Below are 20,398 nucleotides of genomic sequence, written 5' to 3' on the forward strand. Positions count from 1 at the left end.
TCCTTCCTTCCTTCCTCCCTCCCTCCCTCTCTCCCTCCTTCTCTCCTTCTTTCCTTCCTTCCTTCTTCCCTTCCTTCCTCCCTCCTTCCCTCTCTCCCTCCTTCTCTCCCTCCCTCCTTCCTTCCTTCCTTCCTCCCTCCCTCCCTCTCTCCCTCCTTCTCTCCTTCCTTCCTTCCTTCCTCCTCCCCCCGCTTCTTTCTTCCTTTCATTCCCTTTTACAGCAAGTGAGAAGTACTGAAGGCTTCTGAGCTTCTAGCACAGTATTTTCTATAAAGCAGACAACTCAAAGAGTACTCCTCTTTACGAGCAAGCTGTGGCTGGCTGCATCTCATACATCATGAAGGCGAGGCTACTAACAAGTGACACCTATGAAGCTATCATTATCTGCCTGGGAACAACATACAAGTGCTGCTTTCATATGTAATTTATCACATAAAAAAATCACTGAAGGGGTTAGGTATCCCCATTTTACAGATTAGAAGACTGAGATGCAGTCAACGTTAACGTACCTAAAGCCAACCGGCATGTCAGAGGCAATGCATAGCTTTAAACCTGGCTCTTAATCATTCTCGGGGCAAGCTGTATGGCCTCTCAGTGCATTGTCACATATTTCTGCATTTTAACAGTTAAATAAAACATTTTTAGAACTGTGTTTCTAAATTTTCTCTCCCAGTGTCTCTTCTACTCAAAGAAAAAAATCCAATGTTATGATTCCATTTCTCAACTTTTTATTTTCATACTAATTATTTTTTAAGAGCACTGGATGAATAATGAAAGATTTATAATTTAAAAGATAAAAAAGCCTAAATTTAAAGCATTCTATGATAGACATACTTTTATCTGACAATGTGAATGTTGCTTTTTTTGTATTATTATTATTATTGCTCAATATTTCATTGCAGCAATTGTCTGACTTCTTTTCCAAATGTATTTATCTTCCTTCATTCTTTACAAGGTTTTTGTTTCTAGTCCTTACCTTGAACATTGTTTTTTTTTTTTTGAGACGGAGCCTCAAGCTTTCCCCCTGGGTAGAGTGCCATGGCATCACGCTCACAGCAACCTACAATTCCTGGGCTCAAGCGAGTCTCCTGCCTCAGCCTCCCAAGTAGCTGGGACCACAGGCGCCCGCCACAACGCCTGGCCATTTTTTGGTTGCAGCCATCATTGTTGTTTGGCGGGCCCGGGCTGGGGATTCGAACCCGCCACCTTAGGTGTATGTGGCTGGTGCCTTAGCGGCTTGAGCCACAGGCGCCGAGCCAAACATTGTTATTGTTACTAAATTTTAAGCCTTTTTAAGTGTGTGAAGGCAAAAAGTGGAAACCACATAAACAGATGTATATGTATAGAGAAAATTTTTTAAAAAAAGAAAATATTATAGTAAAAAAAAAGCCTGAATTTTATCCAATTGAACGCCCCTATTTAGCATAAAATTGTGATTTTCATCAGTGTCAAACCTATCCATCTATGTCTATAATTATTTTCACATTAGTTGCCTATGTTTTAGGTGAACCTTGCTTTAATGCCCACAAACCATGCCTTTATCTCATATGAACTTTTTTTTTTTTGGTCACACAGAATAATACGGTGCAATTTCAAATAAATAAAAATGCTTACATAAATAAAATCCTAAAAGTAAACCAGCCAAAATACTAACAATAGCTGTATTTCAGTTATATAATTAGAGGCGATTTGTTTTCTTTCCTTTTTTTCTAAATTATTTAAAATTTGGTTATATTGGTATCATAGTTTTAAAATATAGTAGTACAAAACATGTTCTTTTTTAAAAAGGGAGCTTACGAAACAACACGTTGTGATCTAATAACCCACTTAAAAAAAAAAATCTCTAAATGCAGAAAGTGACTCTGTTCCATGAAAGTTTTATGATTCTCCATCACATGAACTTAAAGATACGGGGTCTCATTAAATCACTGGGGTCTAATATCAGGCTGTCTGGTGTGGGTCTATTTGCAGCTTCTCTGAAGTTTAATCAATGTAAAAGAAACAGGGGTAGGGGTTTAGCGGATTAGTCACAACAGACCACTAATCTCTGCATTCTCACTTGTAATCCAGCCTCTTCCAACGTGACTGGGGGGGTGGAAATCCCCCACAAAACCCAGACACTCCGAAAAGCTCTAAAACAGGCTCCCAGGAGACCGACATGCTCAGGTCACCATTAGCTTGTCTCTACTTAACCTCAGTGCGGCGTTTATCATCGCTCCTTATTTCTTGCTGGTTTTTCTCTTGTGCCTTTTGCGGAAATACTCAGATCAGATATATTTGAAAAGGAACCCTGCTGCCATCCCAGGAATAGCTCAGCATTTAATTATCATTTTAAAAAATCCTTCTCTCGAGTGAGCGTGAAACGTAAATCAAAGCCATGTTTTCACGTGGCAACTGGGTTGAACAAACATGATTAAGGTTACCATGTGTGCAAATTAGTGCTTTGGAAGCTGGCAGGACTGAACAATGAAAAGGAACCAAGAGGAGCCAAATTCTAATAAAAATGAATGATCAGTTCCAGAACATGCAGGGTAAATATTGTATCTTTTTATATAGATGGATTGAGCCTAGATACCTCTCTTCATAAAATGGCTCTGGCCAATGGCCCAACATTTACTAGCCAAAAAAATAAATAAATAAACAAATTCCTGAGTTGGGGTTCTATCGATGCCACAGTTGTCAAGGCCTGATATTTACTGAATTATTGGAGACCTTACTGCTACATTAGAGGCCTTTGCAAGTTTACAGTTACAAAATGAAAATATGGAGGGTTAAAGTTTTTTAAAAATTATTAAAAAAAAATTGTGAGCCAGACCCAATAAATTGTCTCTGAAGATTCATTCTCTGAAAAGGCTTGTCTTCCTTCTTGTTACCTTTAAAATATTCCCAAATATCCTGTTTTCCCCAGTGAATCAAATTCGACCAACCTTAACGGATCAGGTGCTACGTGCAGACATTGGGCTAAACACTTTCACATGCTTTGGCTCATTTCATTCTGTGTTTTACACAGTATTGCCAAATTCCTTCCTAATTTCGCTCAACATGTCTTTTGTTCTTTTAGCTCAGCCGTAACAAAAGCCAAAACCACAATTCATCAAGAATACTTTATGTGTGCTAAGCACCGTGCTACAGGTTTTTAAAATTTCAATCTCCCTTCACTCTAAAGATCGGTGTGATGCGGTATTACCTCCGGTTGACAAATGAGGATGCTTAGTGTTGTTAAGTGACTTACCGAGGTCATCCATGAGTAACAGCAGAGTTGAGATTAAATAATAAGACTTACCATACAATGTTTTCAATAAATGCTTTTATGTAGCAGTCAATACCCGCTCTCTCAGGGTCTTACTAGAGGGCCATAGGATCATTCTACAGATAAAATTTGGATTATTTTCTCATAATGCCTCCTCTTATGTTTGCCCGTCTTACAAAGTCATTGGTCATTTTTTCTGCTCACTTTCAACTTGATAGTTCTTCTTATACTTTAATCTTATTGCCTTGACATTTCAAAAACTAGAGAAGTTTAGCACCAAGATTTGGATACTTCTCTGTGGAACTCTCTTAATACTGTAAAGTTCCCAAGTTGAAATGGGATCCAGAAATAACTTTGTCCACTCTCCTTGTTTAGAAGGAGAAAACTGGAGCCCAGACCAGTAAAATTAATTCCTCCATGCAACAGAGATAACCCTAAATTCAACATGTCCTTACTTCCCTTGTAATAATATTTCATCAAACCACCTGACCCCTCTTCCCTGTAATTTATAAAAGTATGCTCTAACAATTAAACTTAAGAAGTCTCAAAATTGTAGAAAAGGAATTTGTTTAATCTTAACCAATCTCTCATGTCTTAGCTAAATTGTTAAGCAAATTATATTCTGATTAATTATAATGCTTCTTGATTGAGATGTAATAAACCAAACTTTTAATTCAAAATCGGACATTTCATATTTAATGGTTTAGTATCATGTTTCATTCCATGGCTACTTAGCTTTTGTGTAAAAGTCTACATACTTCTTTATTCTCTCAAGGAATTCAATTGTATTCCTGGAGCCTGAAAAACACCTTATGTAAAATTATGAACACGTTATATCCATTTTAAGCATATATTATACGTTATGCTATGGATATAATGTGGCAAAATCACAAAAAATGTCATCCTGTTTGAGCCAGTAATCACAATATTGGGATTATTGTAAACAAATAATTCAACAAAAATAAGATTCTACCATCATGAAAACAAATGCCAAAAAAAAAAAAGAAGCCAATAAACTAGAAACAACATAGGTGCTCAAAAACAGAGGAGAAGGTAAAGATACATAATACTATTTTATTTATTTATTTATTTTTAGCATTTACCTCTTCTATTATTTATTTATTTATTTACTTTAAGTTTTGGGCTGGGGCTGGGGTTTGAACCCGCCACCTCCGGCATATGGGACCGGCACCCTACCTTTTTGAGCCACAGGTGCCACCCAATCATACTATTTTAGATGAATAAACTATTGCAGAAATAGAACAAGAAAATCATAAATATTAAAGTGGCAGATACTAGTTAATGGATCACCAAGCCATTTTTTCTTGGCTCATAGGCACAAGGCTAGCCTACAACTCCCAAGCTCCTTTGCAAGAAGACGTGGCCATGTGACTGACCAGAATGATGCACACAGCTTTCCTCCTTGTCCCATAAAAGCCTCCCCCATCATCTTCCTCCACACTTTTCCTCCATCTGTTGATGTTGTTGCCCAGGATAACTTTGTAAATCATGTCTTGGAGATAGCAGAGCCCCCATCAGCCTAGAGACTCTTAAATCACTACAAATGACAAGATTTTCTCTCTTTTATTCCTTTTCCCTCACCAAGTACATGAGCACATGCAAATACACACACACACACACACACACACACACACAGTCCCCAGTTGGACAATGAAGCTGACTAAGCAGTAGACTTCTACATGTTATGTCACTGAGACTGTGAGGTTTATCTGTCACACAGTCCAGGATATCCTGACTGACCCAACTAGGAAGCCATGTGGGGAAATATTTACGATACAATGTAAAGTTTAAACTAAAATACACTACAAATCCCTGTCTGGCAAAGGATCGCTGATCAAGAAAGAGCATGACTTGGATCCAAGATTAGCCTAAACTGCCAACGCATAAACAAAACTCATTCATTCATTTTTTCTAAACAGCTTACCTTTTGCTGTGGCACTTTGCATGACTTTACCTGGCTTAGTCAAGCTCTCATATCAGCAGTTCGTAAAGCAGGAGGGGGAAAATAAAAAAGGCTGCACCAACTCATAAACTAAAAATTGTATGCAGCTCTCAGCCACTAGAACACAGCACTGAAACAATCTAAAAGGTGAGAAGAGAACTTCACCACGGTACGAAAACAGGGATGGAACCTGTTACAGATATGAAATAATGACCTCACTACTTTATATCCCATTCTATAGAGGTCTGAGTCACTGCACCTTAGAGGTATCATTCCGGTACATTACAAGAGTCAGACAGCAAGTGGCATCCTTCTATTCACACCCAGGCCACACAATAGAAATCTAATACCTACAGATGCCTCACTGTCTATAATCTCTAAACGTCTATTGAGAAGTTAGCAGAAGGACCCTCTTTTCTATAACATCCCTTTATTTTTTATAGTAATTAAATAACAAGTAAGCAAATTATTCAACTGACCATTTCCTTACAGGTGTGAAGGTTAACTTTACAGGTGGAATTCACAGCCTAGGACAGCAAATCCACACTCTTCTTTCAGTTCCTAGTCTCTCCTCGGGAACTAGTCAGATACACCACAATTCTGTTCCAAAAGGCCATCGGGAAGAAATGTTTCCTGACTCAAGATTGAAAACACCAAAGAGACCAGAGTCATTTCCTGTATCGCTCTGCATCAAGACTAAGAAAGGGGTGCAGGCTATTCCAGGTGTCCCTAGTTCCATACCAACTCAACAACGGTGAGCTTTCTAAAGCGCCGGTTTATCCTAAGCTGGAACCCCATCAGAAAGCACCATATCCTTAGCAATCTCCTCTAATACGAACAGAGGGACACAGAGAAAGGAACAGCAGTGTATCCGCTGGTCTGTAATCACCCACCTCCAAATCTTACAGTGCCTTAAGACGCAATGGAGCAAAACACATTCGAAATAACCGTAAGTGCCCCCAAATCAGGGTGGCTCCTTAAGAGGAGCTATGTCTTAGGCCACAAAAGAAAATAGAAAGCTCCCTATGTCTGTGATTCTTTTCACATTCAAAACCCTACCTGCTCCCTCCGTGCATATGACAAGGGTCCATGTCAATTCTATTAAGTATAGAGTATAGTTGTCTAAACATAATAATTAAGTAAATGAGGTGAAGGCTATATTAGCTAGTTAGATGTAAGCATTCCAAATTGTATATAAAATCAGCACATTGGACCCCATAAAGGCATTCATGTATACATGATCTATGTGTTTGTGACTTAATAAAAAAAAAAAACTACATGCTGTAGGGGCAAAGAGCAGCTGACAGAGACGTCCTCATCTCTCCTCCCTCCTAGCCTGGGCTCCTGCAGGGGTAAAAAGAGCCATTCTCCACCATCCTTGTTGTCCATTTACGTGTTAATTTAGTCATTCATTATTGAGTATCTTCTAAATGTCAGGTGCTGCATTTGCCCTGGGAAATAAAACCCCGACCAGACTTATGTATTAACTACACAGCCATTCTGGATGGGCAAAGAGCTCAGTTATTTGGTTTGCTACGTTTTCTGACTGGCCCAGGACCTACCTCATAGGAGGCATTCATGAGGATTTGTGAAATAAATGAGCAAGCACACTAAATACTGATGGGGGGAATAAAAGCCCTTTCGTAGATACGTCCCCTTATTTGCTCATTTCAGGACTCCTACGAGGTATTTATTATTATTCCAACCCCTGGGAGGAAGAAAGGCCTATCTGTGCTCCCGCAGTCAGCACGGCTACCAGAATTGTTTTCCTCGAGGGTAAAAGGTAGCCGTGTGTGTGGTGGAGAGAGGGGGGAGCGGAAAGGGAATGTGTTGACTCATATCCTTCTGTAAATGTGTTTATTTCAACCCTGGCACGGCTGCCAAATGTGCTGCAAAGCCAGCAAGACTTGGCTCTGGAGAACCCACCTGAAAGTCAGAGGCCTTATTTCCTACTGCCAGCCCCTTCAGCCCCTGGGCATGAAGCGTTGGGCAAAGTTAAAGATTAATCCTTCATTTGCTGTGACAGACGTACCCTGTCTCCCAGATCGGGAAGCAAAGGCATTTGTAGGCTGTCTCCTTCATAACTACTGATAATCTTTCCACTGCCAAGCCTGATGGCACCTTAATGCAGTGTAAATGTCATCAAACCCAAACACTGGCAATCCCATTACCAGCCCGGTCTTGCTAAGAAAGACCAATGATGGCTTTGCTACAAAGGCGATCCTGAACCATTTCTCACCACCCACACCCCCTTTGGTCCAACCCCTGAGTGCTCAAAATTCTTTTAAGTTCTGTTTAAGGTTACATAGAATGAAAACTGAAAGAAGAAAACAAACAAACAAACAAAACAGAGAAAAGATTCACTCATCAAAAAGAATAAGATGGTAATTAACACATGGTAAAATCCAGGATCAGCCAATAGAGTTCTGGATTGTTTTCCCGAGCACGTACATAACAATAAACTATTCAAAGAGATAAACTCTGTCAACTATGTTTGGGTTACCTCAAAAGCTTTAAGGAACCAGAGACAACACTGGAAAATGACTGGTGATTTGGACTACATGGAGCACAGCTGGACCAAAGCCAAAGCTTTAGTCCTGGTTTGTTTTTAATGAAGAGAAGGATGCAAATTGCATACCCTCTTGGGCCCTAAAGGTATGGCCTTCCTGCTTGGGGGTGGGGGGCCAGAGAGTGATATTTGTTGACATAATTACATGCAAAGCATCGCTGGTATTGAAACCCTATATCCTAAACACTCCTTCCATCTCCACCGAATCAGTCCCGCTCCACGCTTCAGTTGCCATCATACTGACCTCTTGACCATTTCCTGCATTTATCATCTGCTTTCTGACGTTTCTGCATTTGTAAACGCTGTTTCCTATGATCATGCCTCCCCTCGCACTCCTCTTGGTTAATCAGCCCAAATATGCCATGCCAACTCTTTAACATCCTTCAAGACGCAGCTCAAGCATCCTCTAACGAACACTACTTATTCTCTTTCCGTTACCCCTCCTATCTCCAGGATGAATCAGATGCCCCTTCTCTGGGTCTGTTTTATTACAAACAATTTCTGTATCTCTTTTTATTACAGCACTTATCAGATCCTGTTATAACTACTGATTTTTGTTCAAACTCTGCTTAGAGGATGAGTTCTATGAGGCAAAGGGCAGTCAGTGTCTGACGTATTCCTATTGGATCCTCAGTTCCTGACATATCGTGCAACCTCAATCAATGGTAAGTGATTAAGTGGACAAAAGAAACCATTTAATTTTAGGTCTCTGCCCTCACTCCATAGTAACCAGACCATCAAGGGGATAAATTGGGAGTATAACTTAGTTGTCCATGTGTCTATTCCCCCAAGTAAGCATGCAGTCTACTGGAAATAAGAGTCATGCTGCAAAACACTTCTTAGTGTCTAAGCATCCGTCTGGTGTCACATAGTGCATCTATCCCTTAGCTCAAAATTAATCTTCAGGACATGAAAGCATGTATGGAGGATTCATTTTTTTCTTAGCTTTCACCTAATGCTAAAGACATTCTTATTATTATTCTAGCACAAAATTGAAGACATTTGCATTTACGTAACATGAAAATACCAAATCTCAAAGATGAGGGTAAATCAGGGCCGCCAAAGATAGGAACATGGTCTGTTATGTTTTATAAATTGGTCACTCAGAATGTCCCATCATGGGCTTGGCGCCTGTGGCTCAAGCGGCTAAGGCACCAGCCACATACACCTGAGCTGGTGGGTTTCAATCCAGCCCGGTTGGCCAAACAACAATGATGGCTGCAACCAAAAAATAGCCGAGTGTTGTGGCGGGTGCCTGTAGTCCCAGCTACTTGGGAGGTGGAGGCAGGAGACTCGCTTGAGCTCAGGAGCTGGAGGTTGCTGTGAGCTGTGATGCCACAGCACTCTGCCCAGGGCAGCAGCCTGAGGCTCTGTCTCAAAAAAAAAAAGAATGTCTTATCATGGCCTAATTGATCTATTAGGCCAGGATTCTTTCAGAGGGTTTTGGGATCAAAAATAAAGGCGGAAAAGAAAAGAAGCCAGACAGTTGGGTTTCTAAGTTGTTGCTTATTATAATCACAGTACAAAGGTATATTGAGTTGCATATGAACCTGTTAACGTCATTTTTCTTAGCTCCCCTTAGCCAGCTATTCATAATGAAATATAAGACCTAAACTACTTATCTTAGCTTGTGTGCTCTTTCTCTCATCACTTCTTCCAATGCATCTACTTCATATGCCCATTTCACCATTTTTTTTTTATATTTTAGGGTTTTTTTCATCCCTTCTTTTCTACGAACACTCTATTCTTACCTCATGGTATGTCTTATTTCCTCCCCTGTTCTTTTGAAATCTCACGCATTCTTCCAGGCCAAATATTTTCTACTCTAGAGGTCATTGCCCTTTCCCCACTTGCATCTGCCAGCAACAGAGTTAATTACATTTCGTGCAGGCCCCTATCATTTAACAGGTACTAATTTGCAACTACTAAGGGCCAAGTATTGTTCAATGTGATCCCAGCACCTGCCGTACAGTACATGGTCAATACCTGTTCACTGAACATGGAAGAAATGACCCTACAATGAGCTAGCGCTTACAACACATCCAAAGCATTAACGCTAATTATTGACGACCATAATGTGGACTTTATGGGAGCAGCTTCAATTTACTGAGTGACTGTTACATGCCAGGTATTACAGCAGGTCTTGTGCACATTGTCTTCACTCCTCACTTTACAGATGAGGAAGCTGAGGCTCAAAGAACTTACATTACTTCTTTAAGACCGCAGGGAGCGTGGATGCTAAAGTTAGAATTCATACGTAGGCCTGTCCTGGTCCCAAAGCCCATGCTTGCTTCCACGTGATCTATACAATTTGGCCAGCGGTTACTGTGCTCCAGATACCGCTGGAGTGCTTACAGACACTATTTAGGTATTTTACAAGCAGCGTTTTGTTATTTTTATAATTATACTGTAGCATCAACAACCTTGAGAGGTTCTCATCTCCATTTTACAGATGAGAAACCTGTACCTCTTCTTGGCTCTTCCCACCCGCCCCCAACAACAACAACAAAATTCTCAACTCTTCACAATCCCCAATAAGCTAAAAAGTATACAGAGGACAGTCGTAGTTGTAGACATGCACCACAAATTTTCAATCCAAAGAAATGTTAGAATATCAAACAAGTTTGAACCAAGGTCAACCTATTGTATCGATGAAAAGATTTATAGCAAAAAAGAAAAATCATAAAGAGAATAATTATATCGGGGCACTCCATATTGTCTCAATTCAATATCCCTCTAAGTGGATTCACGCCAAACTTTCCTGTATTTCCCAAGAAAACTTTTTATTTCAACTGGGATAATCCTCTTTATATCGCCATATATCCTCGATATATGGCCTATATCGCCACTCATTCCTATTCCTCCCCTTTGGATGATGTGGTCCTTTCTGCCTCTTTTAGCCCAGCCTCCAACATTAATTTAATAACCTCCTTTTATTTCATGTCTGTTCTGCTCCCTTCTATGGAATTTATGTCCCTTATTAAACAATTAGGCGTTATTCTTATCATTTTACACCACAATACATTTTGGCATTACAACTTTGTTTTTGTAATTATGTCTTTAAAATGAAGCATTATTCATATTACTTTATGTCACTCTGGACTATGTGCATCTCAATGTTGCGTTTGTAACTATATCTCAAGCATAGATCATTCCATAAAGTATGATTAGAATTGCTCTCTCAAATCAGCGCCATAGCTCAGTGGCTAGGGCACTAGCCACATAGACCAGCACTGGCAGGTTCAAACCTGTCCGGGCCTCCTAAAAACAACAATGACAACCGCAATCCAAAAATAGCCAGGCATTGTGGCAGGCACTTATAGTCCCAGCTATTTGGGAGGCTGGGGCAAAAGAATCACTTAAGCCCAAGAGTTTGAGGTTGCGGTGAGCTGTGATGCCATGGTACTCTACCAAGGGTGACAAAAAAAAAAAAGAATTTCTCTCTCTTTCTCTTGTGTCCCTCAACAATTCTTTGAATCAGGCAAAGCAATTATAATTTTTGTTTTACAGATGAGGAAACTGAGACACTGAGGGGTCCAGAGAATTTCCCAAAGTCATAGAAGCGATGAAAGTAGAATAGTATTGCAAGGTGAGTCTTCTGATTTCCATACTCTTCCTATAATGGCTCATTACCACATACATTATGGTACCTGGCTCCTGGCTCTCTTTCTGACTAAACCCTACATCCAAATATATATAATACTTAATGAAAGTGTTAAGTTGAGACATTAGCTATTGACTTAGGATGGCAATAACTCTTCTCCTCACCCAAGGGAATGTTTCTCCACACCGACATTTCTTTCTCCCCTTAGGATTTCATGGAACTCAGAAAGACTTCTTTGACTATCTGGAGAGTTTCATCTATGATGATAGTTGTCTGGCTGTGATTGGGCTGTATGACATCATGTGGGAGTTACAGAATCCCTATTACTAATAAGATAATCGTATGAGTAATCTTTGTTTGGGTGGCTCTCTTTTTTATTAAAATGTCCTAAGTCAAAACATATTGAAAGTATATGCATTTTGCCATTTTGGAAGCACCCTAAAGTTGGGTCTATCCTGAATTAGAAACACACCATCAGAAAGAGAAAAATGTCGTTTATCCTCTGAGTAATGAGCACTATGTGATTTCCAGGTGATTTATTAAACTTTCCAAGTTGTGCCTCAATATTCTAAGATCATAGGGATAAAGTGGGTTACACTTATGACTATGCCCCGAAGCTAAAGATCAGTGTCATACCACTAGGAGATGGAAAAGTAAGAGATATTTCAAAATTGTTTAGACACGACCTTCTTCAAGAAGGAAATCATGCTCAATATTATAAAATGTGCTTGCTGAAGATTATTTTATTTTTCCTTTAAAATAAGTTGACTGGCAAGGAGGCAAAAACTCTACTTTACCATGAACCAAACGTATACCATGTCAGATTTGTAGGAAATAAGTAACGATACTCTTGTATGCTTACTATGTGTCAGATGCTGCTAAGTGAACATCATTGACACACAATCTCATGCAATTCATATAACAAGTATGTGTGCCATTATTCTCTTTGTACACATAAAGAAACTGAAATTAATCCATTTTCATTTTCAGATTAAGGAAAGAAGGCACTAAATACCCCTTACTTGTAGTGACTGTTGTTCATTAGATGCTGGGAACACTTGGGTCATTGTCTCATCTGTTTGATTGACACATGCAACCCAAATGCTACCTCAATTCTGTGTCTAAACTGTGATCACCTTGAACTTTCACTTTCAACCTCTCTAAGGGATACATCCATTTAACCCAATTTATTATCCCAAGTGAAGTTACTAAAAAAAATTATTGAGTAAAAATGTTTGAAATAAATTTTGCACCCAACCATCAATGGTGTACTGAATTTTGATTCAGTTAGACCTGGATAGGAATCCTCCAGGCTGAACCTCTATGGACTTTGGTTGCCCCATCTATAAAATTGCCCCACAAATTCTATGAATAGATAAGTTAAAATATATGCAATACATATAAAATATGTGAAAGCACCACATAATTGAAATTGTTTTTATTATTATGAATAAACTGACAAAGAAGTAAAGTTATATAAGAAGGAAGTAGGATGCACTGTATAAATTAAACCAGGCAGCTCTCTTTTGACCAGGGAATTTTCCCCTCATGCTGCTAAGGATACATTCTCGCTGATCTGAGCTGCTTTTGTAGGAAGGGAGTGATGTTCTTGCAGCATAGAGAAAAATCATCTTGTCTCCCTCTCTCTCTCTATTTCTCTTCCTCTCTCTCTTTCTCTGACCCTGTTATCTTACATTTTTAGCAAAGTGAGACCTGAGTTTAATATGAGGCCAGAAGTACTCCCAGATCACAGCATTCCTTCTTCAGCCTCACTGCATTGCATTAAGTAGCCAAAACAAATACGATCTCCCAAATAAAAGATATGCCTGCTACTTACCCAGCATCTAGCTAAGCCTAGCCAAATAGATCTCCCATCCCATTTTAATAGCTTCATCACAAAAAAGTTATTAATGCAGAACCATCAAATATAGCAAGAGCAGGTGCCTGTCCTTTAAACAGTATATTTAAACAGGCCAAGGGAGAAAACTCCTTGGGTATGCTTTTAATTTTGGAGGAGGGGTGGATGGGGATTGGACCCTTTGGTTGACAAAATACTAAGCTACAAAGTGCCAGTGTGTTCCTGAAAGGGAATGACATTAAATGAATTTCAGCCAATATACCTTCCGTAGGCCAAAGCTACTACCAATGTTTTTCTCTGCAAAATGTTTCTACTGCAGACTTTTGCTGGCCTTTTCCAGTCTGGTATTCCTCAGTAACGAAGCCAACCCCACCAGTGCATCAATCCTTGAAGCCTGGTAACTCTGTAGGAATTACCACCCATTCACAGGTCAGGAAAATTCATCCCATGATGGTGATGAGGTGGTTTGTTTATTCATTTCTTTTTAAATTTAAGATTTAGTAGATTCTATGATCGCAGGGTTATGTTCCTTTTGGTAGAGCTCAGTCGTGAGTAAATTAAAACTGCAAATCATGGAAACAGAAAAGAAAGACCCACTAAACTCTCCCTGAGCCACAATTATTCAACCTCAGTGAACTGCATTCCTATACATCTGAAAGCTGCCAGATGGGGAAAGAAAGGAATCTGAGTCCCCTAAACTCTAGCAATTGTGAGCCATAATTATATTCCTAATCATAATTCTGACATACATGGACATCATTGAATGAGTAGTTCTGCTTATAGGAGGAGGAGGCCGCCTTGGCCGTGGGAAAGAATGGGCTTTTAGAATTAAGTTTAAGGGTGTGAGAAATATAGAGTATGTCATGGTGCATCTCTGCCTAAATGTTTCCATAAAGTGCAAATTAATGCAGATACTAACTAGGCATTTGAAATGCTAACCTAGTTTTCTGTGTTTAGCTAATGGCTAGCAATTTTGCTTACACTTTCATCCTCTCATTAAAGAGCAATAATGATTATTTAGTAAATACATGGGAAAGGCCATGTACTCCACAGCACTCCTCCTGGGTTGGAAATAACCTCTCCCTAATGCTTCTATTTGAATAATTCAGTTGCTGATACACCAAATCAAATATAGCTGTGACAGGTATCCCACTAATGCCTCTTTGGGAGGCTGAGAACAGACCCTTTCTCAGCTTGTTCTCCTGTGTTAGCCTGGCCAAATTCAGAGTAAGGACACTGGAGGACAGCCAGAGTCTCAATCAATGTTAACCCTTTGATAGTAGGTACGATTGGAAAATTATTATCACGCCGGAGACAAGTGGGAAAAGCCTATTGGTGAAATACCCTGGGGTAAGGGAGAGAGTCTGAAATAGACACGCAAAAGAGAAGGATGGAAAACGTGGCCCTGTGAGACACCACCCAGGCCATCCCCGAACACAAGACTGATAGGAACTGTTAAGAGTCAACTAAGAATTTTTACTCTTAGATGCAGGATGGAGTAAAAGAGAAATTGGTGTGACCCCAGGTCACTTTTTCTTGTCTGCCAGGCACAGGACATATGTCACCAAAATATTACAGAGGCAGAATTTCTTAGTAGGGTAGCGGAGCCCCAAACAGAATGATTTCCAGTAACAGATTCCCATTCCTGCCCTGTGAGGAGAAAATTGAAACTGGATTGTGGTATTTGGAACTGGGTCCAGGCTGAGGGCAGAACACGGATTTTTAAATGTCCAGAATCAGGTGTGGTTCCGGGGGGAAGGGGCTGACAGGCTGAAGGAAGAGGTAAGGGACACGTTCCTCCACCCCAGGGCTGCTCAGAGGTGTCTGCTCACGGGGGCAAGGTTCCTGCTTGCCTGTTCTGGTGACTTTCTGGGAAGTTGGCTGAGTCCCCAGTTCTGCAGAGGGAATGCAGGCAGAAAGGAGCACTACAAACGGGCTTTGCCTTGGGCGTTTAAATGGCAGGTGTGAAGGGAAACAGGGGTGGGCGCTGTCGAGGGGAGGAGCCACGGAGCTGGGGAATACTGCTAGCCCCGGGGCTTTCCCTCGCTGCTCCCTCGCATTCCCAATTCCCTGCACCAACAAAGACACTGCTCAAAATTCAGAACCCCTGCCCGCACACACGCTGGCGCAGGTAGGCACAAGCTCCACCTCCTTCACCTCCACACCCTTACTTCCTTCTAAAACCACAGATCAGCACAAGTATCCTGAATCAGTGAATCTGAGCCAGCACATCCTGGCCGCTGGGAATTAAGAAACGCCACGATCTAAAGTGGTATTTGCGGCATCGTGTTGTTTCAGATACGTTCCCTCCCCCCCCCTTTTATTGGGGAGATAGGGGGGTGCCAGCAAGTTTCAAGCCATCACAACCAGTCCTTATGTGTTTGGGGAAGGCATGGAGGACAGCTCTCTGGTCTGTGCCGGTCCTCTCCAGTCCCGCATCCTCCCGCAGTCTCTTGAAAGTGCCTAGATATCAGAGCACAGCCCTGCATCCATTTTGCCAGCGAGGAACCACCGAGTTTGGGAACTTTGAAAGCCAGAGGATGGGGGTGGGGGTTGCCAAGGCTCAGATTTCGGCGCCAGAGTTCTCAGCCAGGAAAGCCGTTGAAAATCAACACTCATCTGCTTCTGTTCACTGCGCTCCACACCACCACCCCCTTCCTTCAGGACGCTACACAGATCCTAACCCCACCACACACACACACACCCTCGGGCTTACAAGGTTTGTGGTTCGGAAGGCGGAAAACCCAAAGAGCTGAAAGGGTCTCCACCATCCCTCCCCTCCCGCCCCCAAGTCTACCCACAATAAAACCCTGTATAATCCAAACACCACAACGTAACCCAAATCCGCCCGTGACTCCAGCGCGTCCCATACCTGATATGCAGACGATGAAATTGGCTTGAAGAAGAAAAAGCACCTCCCAGACTATTTCCATCCTCTGATTCTCATTCCAAGTGCATCACTCGACGGGAAAACAGGGGGGGAAAGGGGGAGCCCGACACGGCACACACATACACACACGCACACACTCCCGAGCGAGCGCACACTCGCACTCCCACCCGACAGCCGGCCAGGGACAGTCACCCCCAAGATCAATATCGCAGTTTGAATTGTTCCTGCAAATCTCCCCTCGGGCTCGACGGATGTGCGCCCCAGATGTGCTGACACATGTCCGATGCCTCGCTGCCTCGGAGGTCTCCCGGCTCGCGCGTCTCTGCTCCTCGCACCAACGGCGGAAACAGCACTAGCAGCGGCGGCGGCGGCAGCAGCCACCTGAAGCCACCAGCGCTGGGCTCTTCTTGCAAAAACGAGACCCCGATCCGCCTGGCGCCCCAAGAAGACATAGACGATAGCCCCCCGCCGGGCCGCGCGCCGTGCAGTTCCGGGCTCCCGACAGCTCCTAGCTCGCTGGCTAAGCCCAGACAGTCCGCGACAAGTTGCCTTCGAAGTCCGCCCCCCTCACCGAGGCATGGTCGGAGGGTGGCTGCTCCGCTCAGGGTCTGTTCTTCTCCTGCTTCCGGGGGGTGGGGGGAGGAGCAGACAGAGCAGACAAACAGAGAAAGAGAGGCAGGGATTATTGCCCGAAACCGCCAGCCGCCAGCAGCCTCCGCCGACCCTCCCTGCTCCCCAAGTCCGTGCGCAGCCTGCAGCCTCCAAGCCGGGTTTGGGCCGCGCGTCCAGGGCGCGAGTGGAAGGTCTGGGGCCGGAGACTGGAGCGCGTTGGGGGCCCGGGGCGCGTTGGGGGCCCACGGACTCCCCAAGTCGCGAGCGCGCTTTCTGCTCCTTGCCTATTTTCCTGGACTCCCCAGAACCCCCAGTTGCCTTGCTTCCATCGCCCGCAACTAGCGCCGCCGCTGAGATTTTCCGCAATGCAACTGCAGGGGTCGTTATTTCCTCGCCTACGGATCCCGACTCTTCCCGATTCCGAGAGGAGGGCAGGTGGGGGCGGGAGGAGGAGGAGGAGGGGGAGAAGGAGGAGAAGGAGGCTCCACCAGGTGAGCGTCCTCGCCGCCGCCGGGTGTCCCAACGTCAGCCCAGGAGCCCGGAGCCCAGGGGCGGAGGCGGGAGGCCAGGGTGGGGAGCTGAGGCTTAACGCGGCCATAAGGAGGAGGAGAAGGCTGGGCGACAGAGCTTCAGCCACCTCTGCCGCTGCCTGGGCCCCAGTTCCCAGAAGCCTCCTTCCCGCTCCGTCTGCCTCTGATACCCTCCAGGATTTTCGAGTTTCTCTTCTCCTTAAAAAGAACTTCGTGCCAGCCGGTTCGGCGCGGGAGACCAGAGCGGGACTCATCCTAGGAGTGCTGTGCTGTGCTTCCCTCCGCTGCGAAATATTGGGGATTTTTTTTTTTTTTTGCATAATTCATTCCCTGCCCTCTTCCTTTCGTCCCTCTCATGCCCCCTCCTCCTTCTCCCTTTCCGCTCCAGTGCCAGAACACTACTTACCCCAGAGTTCTCTTCTCCGCAGCTTCCTAGAGCAGGTGTAACTCTTGCCTGCAAATCCCTACCTCCCTCCTCCCGAAAAGGGGGCGGCGGCGGCGGGAACCAGCTTCTCAAGTCTGGGTGAGAGCAGTGGCTGGGACCAACTGCGCCTTTGCTGAGCTCCGGCGGCAGGATCCAGGACTATTGGAAACCTGGGTATTAGGAGAGCAGGCTTCCCTTCTTGTCTATATTTTATTTTGTTTTTCTTTAGGGAAGCTAGTGCTTTGGAGGTTTTTGCTGGGCTCCGGGATATTCTGTGCCAACGACACGCAGCAGCTTCCACTGAAGGAGGTTTCCCCACCAAACTCTCTCCCGCGCGCGCGCACACACTGCCCAGCGCGCGGCTCTCCAAAGCCCCTGGGGAAGGTAGGGGCGGTGCGAGCACCACCCACCGCTCAGGCGGAGGCTGGAGCCAGCCGGTCCGCAGAAGGTCTCGGGGAGAGGCAGGCTGTGTGGAGCCTGGGAAGGAACTGCACTCGGTTGCAGTGTGGATGCTGGGGGAATGGGAAGGAGACCCCTCGCTCGGGACTGTTCGCCTAAGAGGGCTAGGGACGAAAGGGAAAAGAAAAAAAAAAAAAATCGCAGCAGATTTGTGTGCGTCTATTGCTGCAGTAGTGGTTTGTGAACGCCCAAACCTACCTCTTTTGGGGGGTGCGGAAGACAAGAAAGGGCAGGGTATAGGGAATTCCAGGAAAGAGCTCAGATCTCCTGACGCGCTTGTCCCGATGGCGAACTGTGACGTTGGGAGATTTTGCACAAGCGCGGATGGACACACACACCCAACACAAACACACCCATAACCCGCCGGGATTTTATTTTTTGTACTTTTAAATTTTTTATGTTTAGAAGCCATTTCAGCTTAAGTCTCTGTCTAATAACTGCAGAAAGAATGGAGAAGTGGAGAGGAAGGAAAGGACGCTGTTCATCAGCAGAGTCGATCTAGGGAGTCTTCCCGGAGTGATTCTAACACTCGGGTTGTGTGACATCTGGGGGCGGGGGGACAGGGAGTTTATACTCCCCTGCTCCTGGGATTCTTGAACCGACTCCAACTGCCCGGGAGTCTGGCGGGGCTTTTTGCTGAGTGGCTGAAAGAAAAGGGAGGGATAAGACAGCAGATTGGGCTGAGCTGACTCTGAGAGCCAGAGCTGCGTAGTCCCACTGCCTCCAGGGATTCGAAAAAGGAATCGCTGGGAGGTTTGCCTACTCTGTGAGAAGGAGACGAGGTTGCCAGAGAGATCCGTTCTCTGAGCGTTCTCTGAGATAAAGGCCACGTACTCCAGGTGTCAACATTAAAAAATAGAGGCCCACATAAAATAAATCCCGTATTCTTGTGCAGAAACCTCCGAGGTTCAGCAGAAAAGGGATTGAAACTTCAGAACCTTAAAAGAGTCCGAGACCGTGAGAATTAGAATTAGCCTATGTGAGAAAAAGGTGGGCAAGTATTGTGTGTGTGTGTGTTGGGGGTGGGGGGCGGCGCTATGACAGTAAACCGCATGAAGGTGTTTTTGGTTTGGTTTTGTTTCTTTGTTTTTTGAGGGAAGGGAAAAGAGAGCATTTTGATAAAACTTAGCATAGTTCAGTCTGTTGAGAGAGAGTTCAGTACCACGGACAGTGACTTGTCTTTGCTCCCTGCAGGAGGCTACCAGCAGAAGACGGAAGAGCTCTTTCCTCTGGAAGCAGAAGCAGGGTGCCTGGGTTTTCCTACTAGGATTAATTCTTTTATGAATGAATTCCGCACATTGTAAGTGAACGTCTTATATTTGCCAAGCACTGTGGCAAGATGCTGGGGTCTGTAACTGAAAATGCATAACCCTCGCTTTCAAAAAGCTTACAGATCCTATATCCCCTTACATTTTCCTTTGAATCAATGCCAGTGCAGTAATACTCCATTTCTACCTTTTCAGCCTGCACACTCACCTTCAGCACACCCAAAGAATATTTAATCTATTATCTGACCCTAAATTCGTTTAATTTTTAAAAAATCATTTCACATGGGAGTATCTGTTAGTAAGGCACCATCAAATTCCTTACATAAATTATCTCATTTAACCATCATAACATGCTACGAGATAAACATAATTATTATTCCGACTTTCTGGATGACAAAACAAGCCCAGGATAGTTATTTGCCCAAGGTCCCACAGCTACAAGTCTGTGGTGTAGAAACCGTAGCTGGCAGTCTAGACTCAGAAGCCATGACTAGCCACCTCCTTGCGTCTTCTGTAAAATGAACAATACCATCTTGGGGATGTCACTTTGTCCTTAGAAAGAGCTTATGTACATAGATGACACAGCTAGAAGTTAATCTAAGGCAGGATGAAATTGCAATGACAATTTATGCATTTTAGAATCTAAGGACCTTAGAATTAGGAAAAGGAAAAGATCACCAGGACTTAGGAGTAATCAATCACAATTCTAATGAAAGACTCTGAGTGCCTGCTAGATACCCATTCTGTTCTTGGCACTGGAAATACAACAATGAATACAACCATCCCCAAATATTTGATTCCATATAAGCATTTTCTAGAACAAAGAATAATTCTTTCTTAATTTGTGGGCTTACCCACTATGATTTTCTGAGAAATTCTCCATCTCAATACGGAAAGTAAGTCAGCAAAAAATGTATTAAGTCGAAACCTTCAGGTTGAAGTAAATTCTACCTTCCCCTTTTTATTACGGC

General features: G+C 43.4%; 1 protein-coding gene across 1 annotated transcript in view; it reads right to left on the bottom strand.

Moving 5' to 3' along the window:
• CA10 (carbonic anhydrase 10) overlaps positions 1-16,756 on the bottom strand; it is a 505,702-nt gene extending 488,946 nt beyond the window's left edge. Inside the window, exon 1 of the mRNA XM_003800022.2 lies at positions 16,117-16,756. Coding sequence (XP_003800070.1) covers positions 16,117-16,177 — 61 coding nt within the window. The 5' untranslated portion in view covers positions 16,178-16,756. The remainder of the gene's footprint in view (positions 1-16,116) is intronic.
• Between the last annotated feature and the right edge of the window lie 3,642 nt (positions 16,757-20,398).

This window comes from Otolemur garnettii, unplaced genomic scaffold, assembly GCF_000181295.1.
Source record: "Otolemur garnettii isolate 467f Iridium unplaced genomic scaffold, OtoGar3 scaffold00162, whole genome shotgun sequence".
Lineage (NCBI taxonomy): Eukaryota > Metazoa > Chordata > Mammalia > Primates > Galagidae > Otolemur > Otolemur garnettii.